Source organism: Prionailurus viverrinus, chromosome X (genome assembly GCF_022837055.1).
Source record: "Prionailurus viverrinus isolate Anna chromosome X, UM_Priviv_1.0, whole genome shotgun sequence".
Classification (NCBI taxonomy): Eukaryota; Metazoa; Chordata; class Mammalia; order Carnivora; family Felidae; genus Prionailurus; species Prionailurus viverrinus.
The window spans coordinates 21775706-21801641 of record NC_062579.1 but is presented as its reverse complement, the minus strand read 5'-3'; the positions used below and the strand labels follow the sequence as shown (position 1 = coordinate 21801641).

Here is a 25936-nt window from a genome sequence, read left to right as displayed (position 1 = left end):
TGAAGACCAGCTGAGGTTGTGACTGTGGCCCCACAGGACTATACATATTTGCATAGCTTAAAAGATGCTGCCTGGGGCGCCTGGGTGGCGCAGTCGGTTAAGCGTCCGACTTCAGCCAGGTCACGATCTCGCGGTCCGTGAGTTCGAGCCCCGCGTCAGGCTCTGGGCTGATGGCTCGGAGCCTGGAGCCTGTTTCCGATTCTGTGTCTCCCTCTCTCTCTGCCCCTCCCCCGTTCATGTTCTGTCTCTCTCTGTCCCAAAAATAAATAAACGTTGAAAAAAAAAAAAAAGATGCTGCCTGAAAGTATGCTGCCTGAAAGTCTAGGTTCTAATCAGACTGAAACTAGGAGCTAAATAAGATTCTTAGCCTTGGATCACTGACAAGTCCTGGCATACCCTCAAGAATAAGGCATATCAAGAATAAATCAAGTGGTTTAAACAACCACAAAGGTATAAGAGACAACCAAGAACTAGGGCAATGTTGAACAATAAGGTTAATTGCCTATTACAAGGCCACTCCGTCAAGACTGAAAGAGGTAGCTGTTTCAGCTAATACTCAGAAACAAACACACAGAGTCAAGCAAAATGAGGAAACAGACAAATATGTTCTGAATGGAAGAAGAAGAAAAAACCTCAAGAAAAAGTCCTAAACTACATGGCAATAAGTAACCTACTTGATAAAGAATTCAAAGCAATGGCCATAAAAATGCTCACCAAACTTAGAAAAAGAATGAATAAACAAAGTGAGAAGGTAAACAAAGAGAAAACATAAAAAAGTTTAAAACAGAAGTCAAAGAGCTGAAGAACCCCATAAATGAGCTGAAAGATACATTAGAAGATTTCAACAGCAGAATGGATGAAATAGAAGTATGGGTCAGTGAGCCCAAAGATACTGCAATGGAACTCACCCAGACAGAGCAGCAAAAAGAAAAAAATAATAATTTTTAAAAATGGACACAATGTAAGGGACCTCTAGAACAACATCAAAAGGAATAACATTTACATTATAAGGGTCCCAGAAGGAGAAGAGACAAAGGGACAGAAAACTTACTTGAAGAAATAATGCCTGAAAATGTCCCTAACCCGGGGAAGAAAACAGACATTTGGGTCCAGGAAGCTAAGAGAGTTCCAAAGAACATGAACCCAAAGAGAACGACATCAAAGCATATGATAGTTAAAATGTCAAAAGTTAAAGGAAAAAAAATAATCTTAAAAGCAGCAAGAAGAAAACACAAGTTTAGAAACAAGGGAACCCTCATAGGCTATCAGCAGATTTCCCGGCAGAAACTTTGTAGGCCAGAAAGTAGTATGGCATATTCAAACTTCTGAAAGGAAAAAAAAAACCAAAAAACTTCCTACCACGAATGCTCTTTCCAGCAACATTATCATTCAGATCTGAAGAAGAGATAAAGAGTTTTTCAGACAAGCAACAGTTAAAAGAGTTTATCACCAATAAATTGGCCTTGCAAGATGTCAAAGGGACTTCTCTAAGCTGAAAAGAAATGGCACTAATTAATAACAAGAAAACATAACAAAGCAAAAATCTCACTGGTAAAGGTAAATATATGGTACAGGTAGTAAATTCATCACTTATGAAGCTACTAAGGAGGTAAAAGACAAAAGGAGTGAACGTAAGTAAAAATACAGTAATTACTTAAGGGGTACATAAAATAAAAAAATGTCAAAACTGACATAAAACAAGGGGAGGGAGTAAAAATGTACTTTTGGAATGTTCATATTTAAGTTGCTATCAACTTAAAGTAGACTGTTATATACAAAAGGTGACATACATGAATCTCACAGGAGTCACAAAGCAAAAATATACAGCAAATATGCACAAGAAAATGAGAAAGGAATCTAAACATAACCAGGAGGTCATCAAACCACAAAGGAAGAGGTCGAGAGGAGGAAGGAAGAAAGAATAACCTCACGTAGAGCCAGAAAACAATGAACAAGATGCCAGTAAGTACATACCTATCAACAAGCATTTTTTTAATGATTTTTTTTATTTCAGTGTGGTTGACAGACAATGTTACGTTAGTTTCAGGTGTACAACATAGTGATTTGACAAGTTTATACATTATGCTATGCTCAACACAAGTGTAGCTACTGTCTGTCACCTTACATTAGCTCTGTATTGACTACTGAATATTACTGACAATATTCTTTGTGCCTTTTATTCCTGTGATTTAGTCATTCCATAACTGGAAGCTTGTATCTCCCACTCCAATTCACTCATTTTGCTCATCTCCCCATCTCCCTCTCTCTGGTAACCATTAGTTTGTTCTCTTTATTTACAGGTCTGATTCTGCTTTAAATGTAAACACACTAAATTCTCTAACCAAAAGACACAGAGTGGCTGGAAGGATGATAATCAAGACACATCTACATGCTGCCAACAAGAGACTCACTTCAGAAGAAAGGACACACACAAGACTGAGAGTGAAGGAATGGGAAAATATATTCCATGGAAATGAAAACAAAAAGAACACAAGCATAATAATACTCACAGCAGACAAAACAGACTTCAAAACAGATTGTGATAAAAGACAAAAAGGGGCACTACATAATGACAAAGGGGTCAATCTGTCAAAAAGATTTAACACTTATAAATATATATGCACTCAACATAAGAGCAACATTATATATAACGCAAATATTAACAGATCTAAAGGGAAAAACTGATAACAACACAATAATAGGAGGGCATTTTAATAACACACTTATAGCAATGAATGAATCATCCAGAGAAAGAAATCAATCGGAAAACACTGGTTTTAAATGACACATTAGACCAGAAGGACTTAATAGATAAATACAGAACATTCCACCCAAAAGCAGTGCAATACACGTTCTTCTCAAATGCACATGGGTCATTATCCAGGAGACATCACCGCTTAGGCCACAAAACAAGTCACAGTAAATTATACAAGACTGAAATCATATTAAGCATCTTTACCAACCACGATCATATAAAACTAGAAATCAATTACAAGAAGAAAACTGGAAAAACTACAAACACATGGAGATTAAAACATGTTACTGAACGACTATTGGGTCACAGAAGAAATCAAAGGAGAAATAAAAATAAATACCTAGAGACAAATTAAAGCAGAAATACAACATACCAGAATCTATGGAATGCAGCAAAATTGATTCTAAGAAGTAACTACATAGCAATACAGACCAATCTCAAGAAATAAGAGTAATCTCAAATAAACAATTTAACTTATAAAGGAACTAGATAAAGAAGAACAAATGAAGCCCAAAGGTACTACAAGGAATGAAATAATAATTAGATCAAGGTGGAAATAAATGAAATGGAGATTAAAAAGACAGTAGAAAATACCAGTTAAACTAAGAGGTGGCTCTTTGAAAAGATAAAGAAAATACCTTTAGCTAAACTCATCAAGAAAAAAAAGAGGGCTTAAATAAATAAAATTGGAAATGAAAGAGCAGTTACAGCTAATACCACAGAAATACAAAAGACCGTAAGAGATCACTATGATGAATTACACACCAACAAATTAGGCAATCAAGAAGAAATGGAAAAATTCATAGAAATTTACAATCTTCCAAGACTAAATCATGAAGAAATAGAAAATATAAACAGATAAATTTCTAGTAAGTAGTTGAATCAATAATTAAAAACCTCCCAACAAACAAAAGTCCAGGACCAGACAGGGTCACTGGCTAATTCTACCAAACATTCAAAGATTTAATATCTATCCTTCTGAAAATCTTCAAAAAAATGAAAAGGAGGGAACACTTCCAAACTCATTTTAAGAGACCAACATTGCCCTGATACTGACCCAGACAAGGACACCACAAAAATAGAAAATTACAGGCCAATATTCCTGAAGAATATAGACCCAAAAAATCTCAACAAAATATTAACAAACTCAATTCAACAATGCTTAAAAAATCATATGGCTTGATCAAATGGGATTTATTCTATGAATGCAAGGATGGTTCAACATCTTCAAATCAATATGATACACCACTTAACAAAATAAAGGATAAAAATCATATGACCATCTCAACAGATGCAGAAAAAGCATTTGACCAAACACAACATCCATTTATTATAAAACTTTCATCAAAGTGGGTGAAGAGGACACATACTGCAACCTAATAAAGGTCATATATGGCAAACCCACAGATAACATCATACTCAACTGTGAAAAGCTTAAAGCTTTTCCTCTAAGATCAGGAAGAAAACAAGGATGACAACTCTAGAACTTATATTCAACATAATATTGGGAGTTCTAACCACAGGAGTTAGTCAAAAAAAAAAAAGACATCCGAACTGGAAACAAAGAAGTGAAACTGTCCTATTTGCAAATGACATGATACTATATATAGAAAATCCTAAAGACTACACCAAAAAGCTGTTATAACTAATAAATGAATTCAGTAAAGTTCAACGTACAAAATAAATATATAGAGATCCATTACATTTCTGTACACTAAAAACCAAAGAATGGAAAGCAAAATTAAGAAAACAATCCCATTTACAAATGCATCGAAAAGAATAAAATATATAGCAATAAATTTAACCAAGGAGATAAAAGACCTATACACTGAAAACGGTAACACATTGATGAGAGAAAGTGAAGAAGACACAAATGGATATTCAGTGCTCATGGATTTGAGATACATCTCATACCTGTTAGAATGGCTATTATCAAAATGACAAAAAATAATAAGTGTTGGTGAAGATGTGGAGAAAAGGGAAGGCTGAGGTACTGTTGGTGGGAATGCAAATTAGTGCAGCCACTATGGAAAATAGTATGGAGGTTCCTCAAAAAACTAAAAGTAGAACTACCCATGTGATCCAGCAATTCCACTTCTGAATATTTATCCAAAAAAATCCAAAAACACTAATTTGAAAAGATATATGAACCCCTAAGTTGAGTGCAGCATTATTCACCATAGCCAAGATATGGAAACAACCAAAGTGTCCATCGATAGATGAATGGGTAAAGAATTATGTGCTATCTATATAAAATGGGGTAATACCCAGCTATAGAAAAGAAAGTAATCTTGCCATTTGTAACAACATGGATGGACCTTGAGGGTATTATGCTAAGTGAAATAAGTCAGAAAAAGACAAATACAATATGATTTAATTTATATGTGGAATCTAAGAACTAAAACAAAGCAAAACTCTTAGGTACAGAGAAGAGACTGATGGTTATCAGAGGGGAAGAGATTGGGGAAGTGGTTAAAATGGGAGAAGAGGGTCATTTGATGGTGACACATGGTAACTAGACTTATTGTGGTGATCACTTCATATTGTATACAAAGATATAATCATTATGTTGCACACCTGAAATTAATGTTATATGTCAGTTTTCCCTCAATTTAAAAAGATAAGCTAATTGTGGAAAGGAGAATATATCTGAGCAAAGTATGCACTTTAGTTAAGTTTTTAAGAACAGACTAACGAGTAGACCAAGAGAGAACCTAGAAAGTACCCTAGACCCTTTTCCTTATTTATTCAAATGCATGTGGGGAAGCAATGATGTTGCAATTATACAAATGGGTTTACTAGTGGAATGGCTTAAAGTCCAGGCATTTTTATTTTCAAGACCCTAAGAATTGTTGGTGAAAAAGTTTAGGTTTGTATTGGAAAAACATTAAGATGTGCCTCTTGCTATCTCTTTTCCTTTTATTTGTTTCTCATAACAATATTCAATCAGTTTCTCAACACCCCATCAAGTATCATCTATAGTGTAATTTTAACTCCCAAAAGTTATCTTGAATATTTTTCTTTCCTTGTTATTTCCACCATTAATACTCTAACCTTAGTCCCCATCACGCATGCCTCAATTATTAGAAAAACTCCTTGCCTGTTTTTCATGTTCCAGTTTCTCTAAACATTCAAACACGTGCTGCAAGGTAATTCAAGAGAAATGTTTTCATCTTTCTATTCCTGCTTGACACTTACATGCCATTTAAGACATAGCATCTGTTTTACATTCTTTATGGTCATCCTTCTCACCATTGTGTACAAAAACCCATTTTCCAACAAAACATACCTACTCATTCTATCAGGAATAGACTGTGTGTTTTTTCTTTGTTAATAACAGCAGCGGTTTTTGTTGTTGCCTTAACTATTTGCAGTTTATCTGGTATTTTCTAAAAAAGAGGTCAGCAAACTATAGCTGCACGCCAGATCCATCCTATCACCTGTTTTTGCAAATAAAGTTTTATTGGAACACAGCCACACCCATGTGTTTATATGTGCTGTCTACGGCTCTGTTTTGCTATAGCAGAGCTGAGTAGTTGCAATAAAGACTATATGACCTACAGAGCCTAAATTTTTTTACCAAATGGCCCTTTACAGAAAAAAGCATGCCAATTCCTGCTCTAGATCATTATTTAATTTCTCTTGTACCAATCTTCATGAGACATTCCTAACAGAGAAAACTTTCTGCATTACACTTTCCCTAGCCTTGTGTTTATTTTTCAAAGTACTGCTCAAATCACAGGTCTCTTATGAGCTCTTCTAAAAACAATCAGTCCCTTTATTGTTTTTTTACCACATTCACTGAAATTATTGTTCATATTTTTTACTTGGGAACCATATACAAAATTAGACTTAGAAAAAACCTTGAATAATCTTGGCTTCATATTCAACTTTTTCTCTTATCCTAAGCTTTGTTGATTAGTTGCTATTACCTTATTAGACCAATTTACTTTATCTTTACTTAGTGTACCAACATTAGCAGTTAGCTTTTCTTTGGGGAATATTTTTTACAAATAAAAAATAATGATTACAGTACAAAACCAAAACCACCAATGAAGTTCTGAGTTATCAGTGATCTGCATGCCTGGTGCATACTGTTTGCAATTTAAAAATTTCCTCATGATAATTACCAATTATATTATATCATGGACTTCCAGTAATGTTTGTAAAACATGATAAATGCACATGTTACATCCATGACTGTAAAGGGCTAATAGTGATCAATTTTAATTAAAAAGGAAAAAATAGAATACATTAGAACTCAAATTTAAATGGTATATACCTAATTATTTTACAAATGTATCTTTTTAACTGGCCTACTTATTCCATATTAACGTGATACCTTTTTGAGAAAATTCGTAAGTCTCTCTCTTCCCTGAAACATGACACCAGTGATTTCAGAGTTCTCTTTCTCTCTTAGAAAACTTGAAAAGATAAGACAAAGCCTTTCTTAATCCGGGGATCTAAGAAACCACCCCACCATCACTCAGCAGCAATGATTTCATCTTCTTAATAAAAAAAGGGAAAGAAATGGCTGTTATGGTAAAGACTAGTATTTCCCGGATGGTTAAAAAAATCAGTAAATTGAATAGGCAATTCACTGAGCTCTTGGCTTTTACTTCCAAACATTGTGTTTGTTGTTTCTGAAAAGAAAGCACTCAGAAAGATAGAAATCTGGCTAATTGTTGCCCTGTTCATAAACAGTTTGATCCTTTGGAGTACACTTTCATGTCTTAAACATGTAAAAAAGGATACACATAGATTGGTTCTATATGCATCTACAACTTCAGCATGATCTCCTCAAGCATTATCAGGATAATGTAACTGGAAAATCTCTTTGAAGCCTGGTATGCCAAGAAACGTATGTTCCCACCAAAAGAGTAGAGAAACAGTGTGTGATGTTCAGTTCTAAAATTTCAATCTATCATCCGTAAGAGATTCTTTATCCAGACTTGAAACCTTATTTTAAGGATTTTCAGCCGTATAGGATTTTTTTTTTAAAGAACTAGCTTATGAAGGTTTGACTGCATTTTTTATAACCTATAAATTACAGCTGATATTCTCAAGGGTATGCTCTGGTTTCAATTAAGAGAGGTAGTTTAACAATTAGGAAACCAAGATTGTAAAACTACTTCAGGTCCTTAGAACACATATACATATGATCATTAAAATTTCTGGATAGGACATAAAACATTTATATGGACTCTGATTGCCCTGAGCAAATTATAAAGACTCCTTGGGGGTGTAAATGTTTAGAACTTTCTAAAATGATGATGACATTATTTATCCTTTGATCCAAGAATGACTTCATTTTTAAACAATAATCACATAAAATAACTATTAAAATTATATTCTATCATACAGATTAAAATTAATGACTTAAATTATTTATACTATGGTATAGCAGTTACTTATTATGGGTCTTCTAGGCTTACCATATCACTGTCTACTTTCACTTGGTGAAAGGAAGGTTATATTACGGGGAAAGAATAAAATGAACTGTTGTACCAAAAATCATAATATAGGATAAACAGTTCAGAATTTATGTTAGTGTCAGATAAGAGATGTCACAAAAAACAGAATTCTTTAATCCTCTCATGGAAAACTGTAGAAATCAGACAATGGTGCAATTTTGACTACAGCACCGTTTTCCACGAAGTATTCTAACAACACTAACCCCTAAGTGTGAAATAACACAAATTCTTTCAATCACTAACTTTTTCTGGGTGCCTTCTCTGTGACAAACACTAATTCAAATTGATTATGAGGGGGAAAACATACCAGCGATAAGAAGTTTGGGATACAGTGCATTCTCTGTCACCAAGAGAAGGTAGCTAAGAAGGTCTATGAGACATACCCTAAGACTAACTAGGCAAAGGCGTGTCTGCAAATGTTTAGCACATTGTCTTCCAGCACTCTGACTAGAACACCAACGGAGAAAGGCATTTGTCTTAAAGATATTTGTAGGTATGGCTAGTGCTTAATGGAGTGGATTACAATAAAAGGCTCATAGCATTTTAAGGAACCATACTAGTTTATATAAAAGATACAGATAAAGTTCAAATTGAAAGACATCTCTGGACCCTTTACTGTCTGTGAAAAAGAAGAACACGAGCTCAAGAGTCACAGAAAACCTCTCCCACAAGCAGAACTGGGCCCTAATCAAGAAACTAGTGATATGTGCCTACAACTGCTATGGGCCAATGACTTCTCTGTATCTCCCATTCTCCTGCCTCCATTTCAAATGGGACTATTTGGTTATTTTATCCCTCAATGACCACTGTATGTTGGGTGTGCAAGGGTTACATAAAATATCTTTGTAGCTCACAGATCGGGAGGAGCCACTAAACTAGTTGCCCTCAGGGAACTAAGTATGAAGAACCTCTTTCACACACACAGTGATTTAGATAAGGAAATCTGGGGCTTGTAGCCTAACCCCTATGCCATAATAAGACTTTGAGGGTCTTAGGAATGGGTGAGTGTACATATGTACATATGTTTGTATCTACATAAGCACAAATGTATGAGCATATGTAAAGGAGGCCAAAGGCAGACTGCTGGACTTTTATTTTGGTGGTCCCACCAGTGAATCACATACCCCATGGTGTTCAAGCACTTGTAAAGTCTCCTTGAATGTTGGCTCTAGAGTTGGTGACTAGGATGTTAGTAATCATGATGCAAGCAGATGCCTGATCAGTGGTTATACCTTCTGAGTCACCACATAAAAGGTCTAGCTATCCTGGTGGTGACACAGTGAGAAAGACCACTTGAAGAAAGGGTGGCCCTGAGAATTCATGGAGAGACAGGCTCAGGCAACCCTCCATCCTAGTTCATTCCAGCCTCAAGGCAAAAACAGCAGAACCATCCATCCAGTAGGGTCCAGACCACCCTCCAAAATCACACACAAATTGAATGGTGGCCATTTTAAACCACTTAGTTTTTGGAGTCCCCCCTGTCCCCCCGCATTGCTAACTGAAACAATTGTCTATGGAGTAATTGAAGAAAGGTAAAAAGAATGGTAAATATATACTGGATTTCTTCAAAGAATAATTATGTATTATTCAGATAGGCAGTAAAAAAGTTATTTCAGATAAAGGGACAAAGAGTGGAAGAATAACGAAAATTCATACTTTCATTTGCAAACAGCAAACAGGATGGTGAGAATATAGCACAAGGTGCCTACAGAGACAAACACCCAAGATGAGTCTGAATGAAAGGTTGAATGAAAGGTTGAAACTTGGCTTTTAAGGGACATGTATGCCAAGCAAAGTCTTTGGACATCATTTTGCTGAGCAATAGGGCCCATCAAAGACATTTATGTATAGAAATGAACTATCTCCATTGTAGACACTCTGCAGCAGTGTGGAGTAGTAACTAAAACAGAAAAAACCTAGAGGCAGAGAAACCACTTAAAGCACATTGCATTCATCTGGAGAGCTGAAAGTAGTATGCATAACAATAAATTCAAAAGACATTTTTAAGGTAGACCAGAGAGGTCCTGGTAACCACTTAAGGCAAGGTGAGGAAGATTAAGAAAACAAAGGTAAGTGCTAATTTCCCAGCTAGAGATCCTGGGAGGATGGTGATGGTATTTACAAAGAAAAGAACGAAGAGGCAGCACCTTGAAGAGGAGATAGGTTCTTGAAGTAGGTATTGAAATAAATTTTGGCACACTGCCGAATTCAATGTGTCTCACGACAAACAAGAAGAAAGAACTATTAGGAAACTTCTAGTGCTTGTTAAAATTTTTGGAATCACTGAGTCATCCATAAATATGTTATAAGTGAAAATATTGAATAAATAAGATCAGGTACTATGATTCTCAAGCTGGCTACATAACAGAATCATCTGATACCTGGATTTAACTGATCTGGAGTAGTACATAGAAATTAATAGTTTTTTTTTTTAATTAAGAGCTTTTAAAAGCTCCCCAGTTAATTTCAATAAGCAGCCAAAGCTGAAAACAAATGATGTAGAAGGATAAAGGGAAGAAGGTGTAAACAAAACTCTGGTAAACACCAGCATTCAAGAAAATTCCAAAGGAAGAGGATCCTAAGGAAATTTACTGAGCTATCTATCAGAGAACTAAGAGCAGAAGTGATAAAAATCAGTGTTAAGGAAACCAAGCAAGGCCTGAGGATCTGGCAATTTGAAGTTCTTTGGCCCTTGCAAGTGAAATTTTCATACCATAACAAAGAAGTCAAGCTGTCTTTTATCATCTCCACTCAACTATAAAACCCTTCCAATGAGTTTTTAGTTACTGTAATTTTCAGTTCCACAAATTCAATTTGGTTTTTTTTTTCTTTCTTTGCTGAAATTTTCAATTTTTTTCATCTGTTTCAAGAGTTTTTTTTTAGTTGCTTGCTGAAATATTTTTATGATGGTTCCTTGGAAATCCTTGTTGGATAATTCTAACATCTGATTCATCTCAGTGTTAGTAACTGTTTTCGTTTCTCATTCATGTTGCAATTTTCATGACTCATCGTAAGACCAGTGAGAGGTTTTTTTTTTATTATTTTCTACACATTTTAGATATTATGAAAATTTGGATACTATTTAATCTTTTTTTAAAGCAGGCAATCCTCCTGCTGAAATGTAAGATGAGGACTGAAAGCTTATGTATGTTCAGCTACTTCCTCAGCAATGCTCATACCTTCCAGGTGAAAGTGTGTCAGTGATTCACAATGTCTTGTTATCTCCAGTCGGGGAGTAAGCTCACTTCCTGCTGAATCCCACTGACAATACAGAAGGGATGATGGGAAAATGGACAGTAACTAACCCTATCTCTCACCACCTCAATCTGCCTTGTTTAAGGGAGAAACTTTCTTTCATCCCCACTGATACCACGAAAAAGGGATGAAGTCTAGCAGTGACTAGTCCTGCCTCACAATGCCGCATGGATTCCTCATTACTGCTGGATGGGGGTGGAGGCTCAGGTTGCCACTGGATCCCAGTGACATTACTCTTGCAGCAATGTATAATTCTAGCCTAATTTCACTAGGCAAAAGATCAAAGATCAGCCCCCAACTCAGATGTCTGACCCTACTTCAGGGGGATCATATCACTGCTGCCTGCTACTGCCAGGCAGAGGATGGAAGAGGCCAACACCTTGGAAGGCCCTGTCAACATCCTCTGGTGGGGCAAGTGAAACAGGGTGGTCATGCCATTTCCTGAAGTCCTGAGGTCCCCAGACAATCCTTTTTCCCACCTTTCACAGACTTCCTATGCCTATTTGTTGTGTTATTTCCAGCCTTTTTAGTGGTGATGTGGAAGACTGCAAGGAACAGGACTACTTCATCTGGGTGGAACTCCACTGTGCTCTATAATGTGATTACAGTATCTGTAACTCCTGCATGCTTATTTTCTCTGATGTAATCTACTACTGGAGGATAAAAACAATTTTTTTTACTGTTTGAACCCTAGCATTAGCATATCAGTTAATGATCAATAGATGTGTGTTTTCGGGATGAATAAATGGATTTCTCCAAGTATGTGTACCTTATGATAGATGCTTAACTTGTACTTTCAATGAGAAAAGTTATCTAGTCTCTAAAGAGAACATCAAGACTTAGGCAAAGATGATGGGTATTAAGGAGGGCACTTGTGTTGAACACTGGGTGTTACATGTAGGTGGTGAACACTAAATTCTATTCCTGAAACCAATATTACACTATACATTAACTAAGTAGAATTTAAATTAAAAATTTGAAAAATAAAAGGAAAAAAAAAGACTTGTGCAAAGGAACTAGATACTTGATAGAACACATTACAGGTATGTCATTTGAAAAAACAACATTTTCAGAAAGGAATTACACAAAACCAATGACATTTCTAACATTACTAAAAATGTACATTTTCAAAATGAAATTAAAAAGATACTATCACCTACAAACACACCAAAGAAAATGAAATACTTAGGTATAAATTTAACAAAATGTGTACAGAATTTGTATGCTGAAAACTACAAAACACTGATGAAGAAATCAAAAAAAGCAATCCTAAATAAATGGAGAGATCTACTGAGTTCATAGATTGGGAGATTCTACATCGTAAAGATAACAATTTTCCTCAAAGTGATTTATAGGTTTAATGCAATTCCTATCGATATTCCAGTCCTTTTTTTTTTTTTTTTTGTAGACATAGACCATCTTATACTAAAACTTATTTTGAAAGGGACGGGCCCTACAATAGCTAGAACAATCTTGAAAAAGAAGGCTGCAGTAGGAGGAGTCACCCTACTTGATATTTAGTCCTACTAAATAGCTATACTAACCAAGACACAGAAGTACTGGCACAGGGCTAGACATACAGATCAAAGGTGTAGAAGAGAAATAAAAAAACAGGACCACACAAACATGCCTAAGTGATTTGGAATAAATATCCAAAGACTAGTCCTTGGAGGAAGCATACCTTTTTCAACCAAAGGTGCCAGAGAAACTGGACTTGACCTAAATAAACTTTACACTTTACACAAATGTTAACTCAAAATGGATCACAAGCAAAGGTAAAACAATAGAATTTCTGGCAGAAACATTAATTAAAAAAATAATAGAAAACCTTCAGGTAGAGAGGCAACGAGTTCTTCACATCACAACTATGATCCATAAACGAAAAAACAATAAAGTGAACATTAAAATTCAAAATTTTTGGGGCGCCTGGGTGGCGCAGTCGGTTAAGCGTCCGACTTCAGCCAGGTCACGATCTCGTGGTCCGTGAGTTTGAGCCCCGCGTCAGGCTCTGGGCTGATGGCTCAGAGCCTGGAGCCTGTTTCCGATTCTGTGTCTCCCTCTCTCTCTGCCCCTCCCCTGTTCATGCTCTGTCTCTCTCTGTCCCAAAAATAAATAAAAAACATTAAAAAAATTAAAAAAAAATAAAATACAAATTTTTGCTCTGTAAAAGATCCTGTTAAGAGGATGAAAAGATAAACTACAGATTGTCAGAAAATATTTGCAAACTACCTTTCCAAAAAACGACTATTATCTAGAATATACAAAGAATTCTCAAAACTTAACAGTAAGAACACAAGTAATTCAATTAACGAATAGGCAAAAGACCTAACAGACATTTCACTGAAGAGGAGAGACAGCAAATCAGCACTTGAAAATGTGTTAAACATCATTAGCCATTAGAGAAACTACAATGAGATATCACGATACACTGATGGTTACAATAAAAAATAACGACAATACCAAATACTGCAAGGATGTGGAAAAACTGGATCACTCATATATTGCTGGTGGGGATGTAAAATGGTACTCTGGAAACTCGTTGGGCAGTTTCTGATATACCACACATGCAATGACCATCCAACCCAAATTCATTCTTGGGCATTTTTCAAAGAAAAATGACAACTTATGTTCACCAAAAAATGTACATGAATGTCCAAAGAAGCTTTATTTTCAACAGACCCAAACTGGAAACAACCCAGAAGTCTTTCAATGACTGAATAAACACTGTGATAATGTTCCATGCCATGGAACAGTACTCAGCAATAAACAGGAACATATTACAGATACATGCAACAACCTGGATAGATTTCAAAGGGATTATGCTGAGTGAGCAATCCAATTCCAGAAGGTTATATAATACATGATTCTATTTAATAACATTTTTGAATTAAAAAATAGATATGGAGAAAAGATTACTGGTTGTCAAGGGATTGGGAATAATGGGGGAGAAAGGTAGATGGGAAAACGGGGGGGGGGTCCTTGAAGTGATGGCAATGTTCTGTAACTTGACTGTTTCAGTGTCAAAACTCTGATTATGAGACTGTAACTATAGTTGTGTAAAATGTTACCAGTGACATAAGATAAGAGATTCATAGGATCTCTTTATGTATTTCTTGTAACTGAATATGAAACTGCAATTACTTCAAAAATACAAATTTTAGTAAAAAAAATAGGGTGCTAAACAACTTAGTACACTTCCATTTTGGGGAGGCATGAAAATACTCACATGTGCACTGATTAGCTCTGCTCATGAAACTGCCAATAGTGCACAACCGAAGAGGGGGGTTAAAAATTGGGGGTCAAGAGTATAAGAAAACTTAAGTTTTTTTTAACAAAATAAGTTCATTCTAAAGGAAATGAAAGGAAATTGTTGTACAACTGTCCTTCATTTACTCTTTCATGTAAGATCAAAACAAAAAATTTGGAAGGAGAAAACTGAGGAAAAAGCCACAAAGCATGCAACAAAGAATTATGTGGCATTACTGTGTCCAGGATAGATACTAAGAGAAGGGAGTAGGAAAGCTCTTGCTTGTTATGCTGATGGTAACCTTAGGTGTTTCCATTATTTACACCATTTAACTGTACATATATAGGTGTAAATACAAATCAGCTGCACATGAAAAGCCTTGTTGTTAAACCTTTTTCATGGATAAATACTCAGAACACTTATCAGAAAGACTACAATGTCTGAGTACAAGCTAACATTTTCAAACACCTACAATTCCTTGCAAGTGGATTATTTAAAAAACCAATGGTGACAGTTTTGCCGCCTGACAGATAACAATGTGCCAAAATGTCAGCCTTGGGCTCCCCTCACGCCAACACCAAGCAATGCTATTTAAATTGCCGTTTATAAAGATTTTGAGTACTACTTTGCAAATTGAAGAGGGAGCCATATCAATGCTGGCTTCAAATCAATTGGAATATTTGAATTCCAATAACAAAAGTATCTTCTTTCTGCAGTTTATCACTTTCTCTAGAATACTGCTTGCACATACAAAACTTTAAGGTGTTTGCCTTTTAGTTTCACCTTCCGTATGGCAAATGTCACTATTTGTGCAACTTTTCAACCTTTCATTCATTACTTCAACTGTAAATTCAGGGACATGTTAATGTAATTTCTCAGAGCACTGGGTCACATTATATATTTAAACACATCAAAGAAATGCAACTTCAGGGCTTTAAAAAGTCAGATTACTAATGTGAACGCATCATTATTTTCCCATCAACAATATATAATGAAATGAAGTGTTAGACTGTGGACATCCAGCTCAGTTCTAATCTCAGATAAATGAGGACACACACTTGCCTATCTTGAAGAATCACCTCTACATGCATGAACAATCGGAAATAATGATTTATTTTAAAAAAGAAACAGAGTGAAATTAAATCAAATCACTATTAGTTAAGTGAGCAAAGTCAGTCCACAAAGTACTCTTTAATGGCACTAGTATGGCAATAATTTACCAATGCCACTAGAAAATCTCTACTTCTAATAAGAGATATGTTTGACCATAAAAGGATTGGTAGACCCTAAGGGAAAGAACAAATGCCAAAGGAATGACGCATTTGTTCTTTTATAATCCACTCAACACTTTTCCCAAGCACAACTCCATTTGCATTCACTTATCTTTTCCAAAATGAACTTGAATCTATATGTTGTTAGGATCTAAAAAGACACATTTCTGTTTAACTTTTATGTGGCCTTGACCCATTTTAATGTCCTAACACACCCAGGGCCATGACTCAGCATAAAGGTAATTCTTCTAAGAGTAAGTGGGGGTGGAGGCAGGCAGGATCCTCAAACAGAGTAGTGATAGCTGCAGATTAGAGTTTCAGAAGTGAAAGTCGAATTTGGATTTGAAAAGGACACTACGTGATTCTGAGCCTTCCTCCAAATTGAGAATCTATTGCATTAGATGTGGCTTTGTTTCTCTTAGCAAACCAAAATGCAAAAAAAGACAAAGATTTAAACACACCCTCTATATGCCTGTACCCTGCCTTGCCAATGCTCTTATAGTCTAATGACATCCACAATCATTCATGCAGGGTGTGATTCACAATCCATGAAGGGCTAAATGCTTGAACTGAGATTTTTAACTACTAATGTGTTACGTGGATACTGTTTCAATGCATTATCATTAAGCAAACTACGTATGTCTCTTTCATAAGGAGACAAAGACGTATGGACGTGCAATGAGTTTCTGTGTGGATAAAGGCACAGCCTTTGTTATTAACTTTCCTTTGGCCCTGAGGGACCCAGGAAATTTTTGTATTGACCCAGCACTTTTAGTTAACAAAATGATCTGGAAGACAGCCTTATTATTCCCTAACATGGCAATGCTGCCTTTGTCTTGCAGTGCACATACACACATTTACCTAAATCATCTTTACAGATGTGTGTGAACCAGAGGTATCTGTGCTCTATTTGTCTGTGAAGGGCAATAACAAAATGTTACAACCCATTTAGCAATAAACTATGCATCCTTTCTGCAAGTCTTTGCTTACATTTTATGTGCAACATTTCACCTCGTCTATAAATTTTATTTCATAGTCTTTAGTAATTTCTGGCAACATAAGTAGATACCCAGATGGTATCTCTTTTCTCCATAAGCCAGAAATAATGTCTCAATATAAATTCCAATCTCATCTTTTTATGATTTAGGTTCTAAATTTGAGAAAGCAGCAACACACACAAATATTGAGACAAAACCTTTAGGTGAAAGGGATATCAGCAAAACTTTAGTATAAGAAAGCAGCCTATGATTTATTGATTCAGCAATAATAGGATTAAAAAAATACCTGATGACACAGGCGTAAAGACCACTGTCCTGCAGTAGTGTTGGCCGGAACCAAATGGAGTCTTCTTCCTTGCTCATTCTACTTCCATCAAAGGCTATTGGCTCTTCAAAGTCTCCAGGGCCAGAGCTTTTGTACCACATCAAACTGAGTCCAGCACTTTGGGCCAGGGAGTAATTTGCTCTGATATAACCGTAAAAGAGGGCACATTTGATTCGAACAGGCTCTCCAACCAAAACTTGATATTTCTTGATATCGACAGACCAATCAGTGCATCCATCGGCTACAGTAAAAAGAGAGAGAAACAAAACAAAAACATTAGAGAAAAAAAGTGAAGCAATTAGTTCATTCATTCCCTGATTCATTCACCAAATATTGACTGGGCATCTCTACTGACCAGATTCTACTCTAGGCACAGAGGATGCAGCAATGGATACAACTCGGAAGGGCAGTGAAAAGTAATTTACCCAGCTAATAAGCAATATGTTCATCACTGTGCTTCTGCTGCTATTTATTCTTAGTTTATATCAATGCAATTGACTCTAAATCCATTTTTTTTTGCCTGTTCTTTGAAACTGGACCTGGCCCTTTGAAATATTTCTCCTTTGCTAACTGGCACTACAGCTTTGTTAGTAGAGGGTTCTGGAGAGACAGTGTCAGAGGAAAGGGTTTTGCTCCTTGATTTCAGCGTGCTTCTGTGGCAGGTTCTTGAAGTGTGGGAGGCTTCCCCAGCACCTGGCTCCCACTTCTCCAGTATCCAGCTCCTGCAGTGCACAGTAGTTAGCAGGTTGGATATTGTTGAACAGAGCCTCAGCCAAGACACTGTCCCATGAACAGCTTTCCCAGGTACTTCAGAAGGTGAATCACTGACAAATTCCAGATGGCAAATTCTGCCATCATGGCACCTCAGTGATGTCTACCATTCAGTAAGCCATGTATTTTCCTAATAAGGTTTGGATCTCAGTTCTGAAGGTGGGAGGATGGAGGGCAGCTTTCCCTTGGATGTTCTCTCAGCCATAGGGGTAAAATATCAGCAATCCCTCTAGTTTTTAGGGTTTTTCTTTTTTTTTTTTTTCTTTTGCTATGGACTGAATGTTTATGCCCTAAAATTCACATGTTGAAGACTTAATCCCCAATGTGATCATATTTGGAGGTAGCGTCTTTGGGAGATAAGTATGTTTAGATGAGGTCATGAGGGCAGTGCCCTCATAAAGGGATCAGTGCTTTTATAAAGGACATCAGAGAGGTTCTCTCTCTCTCTCCATCTGGCTCTGCCTTCCTTCTTCTCTCCATTCCTTCCTCCATGGGATGGGGCTCACAGATAAGAGGCCATGTGGGCACACAGCAAGAGCGTGGCCAACTACAAGCCAGAAAGAGGGCCCTCAGCAGGAATCAAGTCAGCCAGCACCTTGGTCTTACACTTCTCAGCCTCCATAACTGTGAGAAATAGGCTATGGTAATTTATTATGATAGACTGAGAAGACTAATACATCTGTCTTTCTTACTAGCCAGCCCTTCACTCCAGTGCCTTGTTACATTTAATACTTCCTTATATAAATTTTCCTTGTTAAATTTAGTGTGTGGTTTATCTCTTTGATTGGACACTCAATGACAAGATCATAAATAAACATTTTACAGGCAAATAAGGCAAAAAGAAATGCAACAAAAGTAGGTCAAGTTCTGGTACTGGTTTCACAGCCAGACACAGAGACAGACAGTCACTTTGCTCTGCTGGACACATCAAGGGAAGCGTAAAGTAGAAACCATGGTGAAAAATGTGGCTGACAGGGGTGGGGGCTTGTTGGGTTTTCTAGGTTTCCTGGGAGCACCACCATCCAAATGCTAACTTGACACCAGTTTTTCATCACACACACACAAAACAACAGGTCCCCACAGAACAGGTACATCCCCACTATCATCATCATAGCGAAATAGTGAATTTCTTGCTTAAAGAGTGCAGTTGTTGAATATTTAGTAAGTTAATTTCACAGAACTCACCATATACAAATACTAAGCAAAATGGCAAGAAGCAAGAAAAGAGGGACCTCTAAGAGCAGTAACATCTGAATACTGCAAGAAGAATTTAACTTGCTACAGATTAAAGTGAGCGTAAACTGAAGGATCTGAGAATAGGATGAATAACGTAGGATTCAAGGGAAGGAAAATAAATCAAGATGAAAAGGACGGTGTACATTATTAGAGGAAAGAAGACACATCATCTATGGAGTTATCTACATTTCTTTTCTTAAAAGAATATGTAACAACTAATGAGCACTTAGCTATGGTTGAGTTTACAAATTTTCATTTACCCTTCACAAAAATATCTATTAAGGCTTTTGAACTAACTGTTCTCTCTACAGAGAAGCTTTCTCACCAACTGCAAGGCTTCCTTCCTTCCTTCCTCCTCCAAATATCACCTCCTTTTAGAAGTCTTTCGTAATTACCCTGTCTGAAGCATGAGCTTCCTACCCTGATCACTTATTCCAGGTTCTGCTCCAATATTTTTCATAGGTCTTAATACTATATAACATACGTACTATACATACGTAATGTAATACCATATTACATTACGTACCCGCTTTTTGTTTGCTTCAACTCCCTGGTAGAACGCAAGCCCATTGAGGTCAGGGACTTTGTCCTTTTAACTCATGTCCTTAGCCTCAGTGCCTGGAACAATATCTGCTAAGGAGCTCAACACACATTTACTGAATGAATGAACGAATGAATGAGTGGGTAAGTTAAAAACTAAATTTTACAACTGAAGACACTCAACACCAGCTAATAAATGTAAGTGCCAGAATTCCCACCCAGCTATGTCTGACCCTAGAATTCATTCTCCTTACCATCATAATACTGTGTTTCCTAATTAAGGTATTTTCAATTTCACAACGTTCTTTTATTTACTTAATTTCAATTACCAAATTGTAGTCTAAGAGTGCTATCAAAGAATTGTATTGGAGTAGTATTTAGTTAGAAGCTTGGTGGATATCAATGCCCAAGTTACCGCCATGATTCCTGTCAATGGCTGTCGTGAGGCTGGCACACCACATTAATAGAATGACATAACTGTACACAAACAGAGATGTCAAGGCTATATGAATTATATGTGATATTTATCACCATTATTTTGTATATTTGTCCCACTGCACGAAACAAATACTAGGTGGGATTTTATTTTAAACAGTTATAATTCTGGGGATGAGCATGAAATTATCATGTTTTACCACTACATGAATTATAATACAATTCTAGAATCATGTTATTGTAACTGAGGCCATCTGTCACAGAAGACACTGCTGCCAGTGAAAAAGGCTGAAACACCTTCAAGATAGCAGTATAAACAGTGAGATAAAATTATTCAAATCCCCAAAGATTTGTAAGATAAAGCAAAAATGCTTAAAGGTAAAAACAAAAATATTTGGTCTAGAGAATGCTAAAAACTTAGTAGCAAATTAAATCAAGAGAATGGAGGTAGAGTTGCAGTGGGGATAGAGATTTTAACACTATCAGAATATGCTTACTCAGAAAACAGTTGAAAGAAATCCAAAAATATTATGGCAAATTAACATTATTCAGTACTTAACTATAAACCAGGAAAAGTTTCCAACAGTTGAGCATCAAAAGACAAGGAAAAGAAATGAAATAACAGCACCTTGGAATTCAGAGACACCTTATATTCATTGTAATATGGAAAGAGATTGTAGGATCTACGGCTTAGGAAGTTTTACTACCATTAAGCTAAATGTATGATCTTCAAAAATACAGTATAAAATTGCTAATATGTTTTAATACTTTTCGGGGGAGGACTGCAAATAATATGAAATAATTCAATATATTTTCAAATTATTTGGATAAACACATTTAAATAAATGATGGGCTTATGTCTTTTTTTCAATAATTAAAACATTTTATTAAATGACATAAGAGTTATATTTATTTTTTCTTCGTTAACATTTTGCCTCATTCACACACACTCACCCTGTCACTCTGTATTATAATTTTTTTTCTTAGACCATGTGAAAGTAAGTTAGAGACATAATGACATTTCACCCCTAAATATTTCAGTATGCATCTCCTTATGAATACATTTTTCTTATACAGCCACAAAACATTTTTTTAAATCTTGTGTAGCAGGACATCTCAAATCTTAAAAGAAAAAGTGATAATTTAAAACCTAACTCTTCATGACCAGAATTGCTACTGTTAGGTTCAGTTTTTCCTTACTTCAGCACACAAGCTCTGCTGGTTTGGAAACAATCATTCCAAAAGTATATTTCTAGACAATGTTAATTCCATTATATAAGTTAAAATTACTATTAAAATTATCATCAGGTAATTAGGTAGGCCAACAGTATGTAATCTGTTTTTTGTTTTTTCTGTCTTTCAGAATAAGACACCTTTCTATAAGACTTTCCCAGAAAGTTTACTATTAGTATTCTCATCCCTTGAAGAGAGGGTTCCATGGAAATACTCTAGTTCAATAACCCCTCTATAGTACATATTCCTTCATGGTCAATGGGACTTTATGAAGTCATAAAGTGGGAGCAGGAAGCACTATATTCATCCACTTTTGTTGCCACCCATAATGTTCTGGGAATTTACGTAAAGGCAGTGATGGAATTAAGATTCAGAACTAATTCCTTTACAAGGAGTTCATACTGATGTACCACTTCATGAACAAAGGCTACAAAGACTGGATAATATAAGTATATTCAAATGGGATAAGTATATTCAAATGGGATTAGGGAAAGTATTTTTAATTAAGTCACTATAACAAATATTTCCATGGTAACAAGCTTGAAGGCTGCATTCCCAAAAAAATGGAATATGAAAACAGAAGAGTTTACTTATTAAAGGGCAAATTATATTAGTCTTCAAGTATCACTTGGATATGTACATTGGAATAATGACAAAATGATTAAGACATCTATAATAATGTAATAGATTCCCCAACCTGATCCCCTTTACTAAGCTGATGCACCTGTTCTCCAGCTACTTTGAGTGCTTCATGCTAACAGCTCACAGTTGTCTCCTTCTCTTGAAAATTACCCTGTATTGAGGAGGGCCACCTGTTGGGAAATTTACATCCCCTTGGGTGTGCCCAATGCCAACTGCCTGATGTGAGTATACAAAAGACTGCTCCTTTGCATCAAGTAGGGACAATCCTATAAGGAAGTTCATGCTCCAGAGCTCCTCTGTGTGTGGACCATGCCAAGACTACAGTTCACTGTGACCTGTCTCTTCAGCTCTTTCCCTTTTCCTATTCTGCTTCCCTCCCTCCCTTTTAGGATTTTCCTGAAGAGGATTTGCTCAATACATTTTGCGCATCAAGACCCTGTTTGGGCTTTTTCTAGGAAAGTTGATCTAACATAGATTTACATGTTCATCTAGTGAGAACTACCTTCCTCCTAGTTTCAGTCCTAGGGGCTGGAGACATTATGACAGACAGACATAGCCTTTGTTTTCAAGAAGCTCACGGGCCAATAGGAGAGACTGACAAATTAAAAGCACACAGTGGAAATGCAATGATTAAGAAATGTACAGGGCCAGTCAGGAACATGTTCCATGAAAGGAAAACATTTGAGATGTCTGTCAGAAGTTAAGAAGCTGGCCACACAAGGACTAGGCAGACAGGTATTTATTTTGGAAGTACACACAAAAGTAAAGACAAAGGAATAACAGGTAGCAAATTCTGCAGGAATTTGTTTGCTACAAACAGCTTTGTGCTATAGAAACAAGTTTAAAGCAGAAAAAAAGCAAGAAATTAGAGGAAAAAAGTGAGCAAAGACAAATCATGGAGGTACTTTTATGAGCTGTAAATAAATGTTTGGCTTCATTGTGAAGGCAAAAGGGGAGATATTGAAGAGTTTTAACCAGCTATGTGATGGGGCCAGTCTAATAATTTTAGACACACTATGCTGGTTATATTTTTAGGTAGAGATATAAGATCTTAGCCAGGAGAGTGATGTTATTGAAGGTCTGATGTTGGGCAGTGGTAGTAAAGAAGGGGAAATGGAGCAGACTCGTGAAAGATACAGGAGATTAAATTGGTAGGAGTGGGTGACTGAATACAAGCAGTCAGGGAGAGGAATAATGCTACTTTACCCAGCAACTCATACATTTTGTCATAGACTGAAATATCTTTCCCAATCAACAAAACAATCTACATCGTTTCTGTCAAGTGGTGGGATCCTTGAACTGTTTTTATAATTTCTTCATTTACAATTTTTAGGCAGTAAAAAATGTAATTATCTGTCTTTAAAAAAGACTCACAGACAGACCTAAAATGCATGTATTGTCACACTGGCATCATTTGTGTCTCTCCCTAGTATGCCTGGAAAAACCCAAAAATGAGACTTGAATTTATTTAAAGCAGTACAGGCCACACACATAAGCTATCACAGACACTGAACAAAAAGGCTGAGGCTAGATTTTAATTAGGCAAATTCTGTACTTTATCTGCCCTGGCTGCTATTCCTTCCATGTATGGACTTCATAAACGAAAATTGGCAACGCTGGCGGAGATGCCCCCAAATTATCAGCATCAATCACAGCAACAAAGAACCACACAAGCTAACCTTTATAGCATGCACTGGTTCACACAACAATTTGTCCTCATCTCTGTTTTCCTGATTATATTTATCTGGGCTGGAATGTTCCCAGATTTTGGCCTGTAAAATATATGTACAGTGTAACAACTGTGAAAGAGCCTTTTCAAATACTTTGGAGAGATTTATGTGGGTGGTAAGAATTGATACTGCTCAAGAGATTCTGCCAATGATCAGAAATCCAATTTCTAGAATACCCTTTGTCTAGCAAAGCCTCGAAGTTATCATGTATCACTCTCTCAATGTAGGTCATTTTCAGGGGGGCACAGACCCTGGTCAGTTGTTATCACATTTCTTCTGAGATATGGTTCCCTCTTCATCACGGGAGCGCTGGTGCCAAAGCAAACAAGACCCTGTTAGTGTAGTTAACCCTCAATCCTATCTTAGCCTCCAAATTCTGGCAGATATTCCTGATACACGAAAACCCATGCATTGTATAGCATGTACTTGGTTAGGATTTATTTTTGTAAAGTATGTTTTCTCACGATTACAAAGAAAAAAGGGAACCTATAAGAAAGTAAAAAGAGAATAATATTCATAATCTAGCCTTTTGCTTATTCAGTTTCTTTTCTCAGTTGAGATGATATATAAAATTTTGTATCATGATTTTTATTGAATATTTTACAATAATTGCATAATATTTCATAATAATGCCACATTAGAATTTACTTAACTCTTCTGCCATTAATTGGCTGTAAGTCTTTCCCCGAGATTTGACAGTTCTAAATACTTCTGTGAAAAAACATCTTTATATACAATGTTCCACAAACTTGCCCTCCAAAAATAAAAAAAAAAAGTACTATTTCCTCGGGAAAGAATCTCATAAATACAATTGCTGGATCAAATTATACATTTTTAAGGTTTTATACTAAATTTTAAATAGATTTTCAAAACTCTCCCCTAGCTTCCTCTTATAGTACCCATCTATACGGGCGCCTGGGTGGCTCATTCGGTTAAGCGTCTGACTTCGGCTCAGGTCACGATCTCGCGGTTCATGAGTTTGAGCCCTGCGTGGGGCTCAGTGCTGACAGCTTGGAGCCTGGCGCCTGCTTCGGATTCTGTGTCTCCTTCTCTCTCTGCCCCTCCCCAACTTGTGCTCTGTCTCTCTATGTCTCTCAAAAAATAAGTAAACATAAAAAAAAATTATAATACCCATCTATAGAAGTGCCTATTTTACTACATATGCTAAGATTTCATTAGTTCTATGTACTGTTTCCTTAGCCGAACACCAAGGACAGTTTACGTATTTTTGTCTCAACTTATAAAAATAGGGCATCAGTATAAATATCACTGTATAAATATCTGATAAGTGAATGGCAAAATCTGCCACAGGAATGATTAATCAACACAAAGTCTCTGACTGGATCCAGTATACCTATTTTGCTCTATTTCAAACTCTTTTTACTCAACATCATAATTCAATGCATTCATTTTGGTAGTGTCTTTTTAATGAAAGACTGTGTTAACACAATTTTCTACTTCCTTTGGACCCACTCTACAGGGAAGCATCCCACAGGTGAGGAAACCAGTTAGGCTTGTACCTGGTATAAAGACAAAATAAGACTGTGAAGCTTCCTGAGGCCTGGTAAAGGGATATGTTGGCCAACTTGGGACCCTCTTTTGTTTAACCCTAGCAGTCCTTCACATTTGTAATCCCACTCTTCTCACCTATGATATTCCCTGGTCCATTACAAATCATAGCGGTATTTTTTATTTACCCTTTCCTCACTGCTGTTGTTACCTTTTCCTTTATAGGATGACATCAGGAGTGACCAGTCCCTCTTTGAAATGCTGTCTAGAGTTATTGCTGATGACCCAACAACAAGCACATAATGACAGTGACCCAGAAGTTGTCCATATCATCCAATAAGGGGAGAGAAGCCATCTTTGTGAACAACAATAAGGGGTTTATGTAAAGCATGTATAAAATCAGTTTTCAATGTCAACAGCTGCTCAGAACCAACAGTCCTATTGCTGTGGGGTCACCAGGGATGCTGGAATATTTCCAGGTATCAAGAATCTAGAGTAGCTAGAGATATGATTTT

At 36.4% G+C, this 25936-nt stretch overlaps 1 protein-coding gene across 1 annotated transcript in view; it reads right to left on the bottom strand.

The window, feature by feature from the left end:
* IL1RAPL1 (interleukin 1 receptor accessory protein like 1) overlaps positions 1-25936 on the bottom strand; it is a 678538-nt gene that overhangs the window by 635063 nt on the left and 17539 nt on the right. The window contains exon 3 of the mRNA XM_047843240.1: positions 17287-17566. Coding sequence (XP_047699196.1) covers positions 17287-17566 — 280 coding nt within the window. The remainder of the gene's footprint in view (positions 1-17286; positions 17567-25936) is intronic.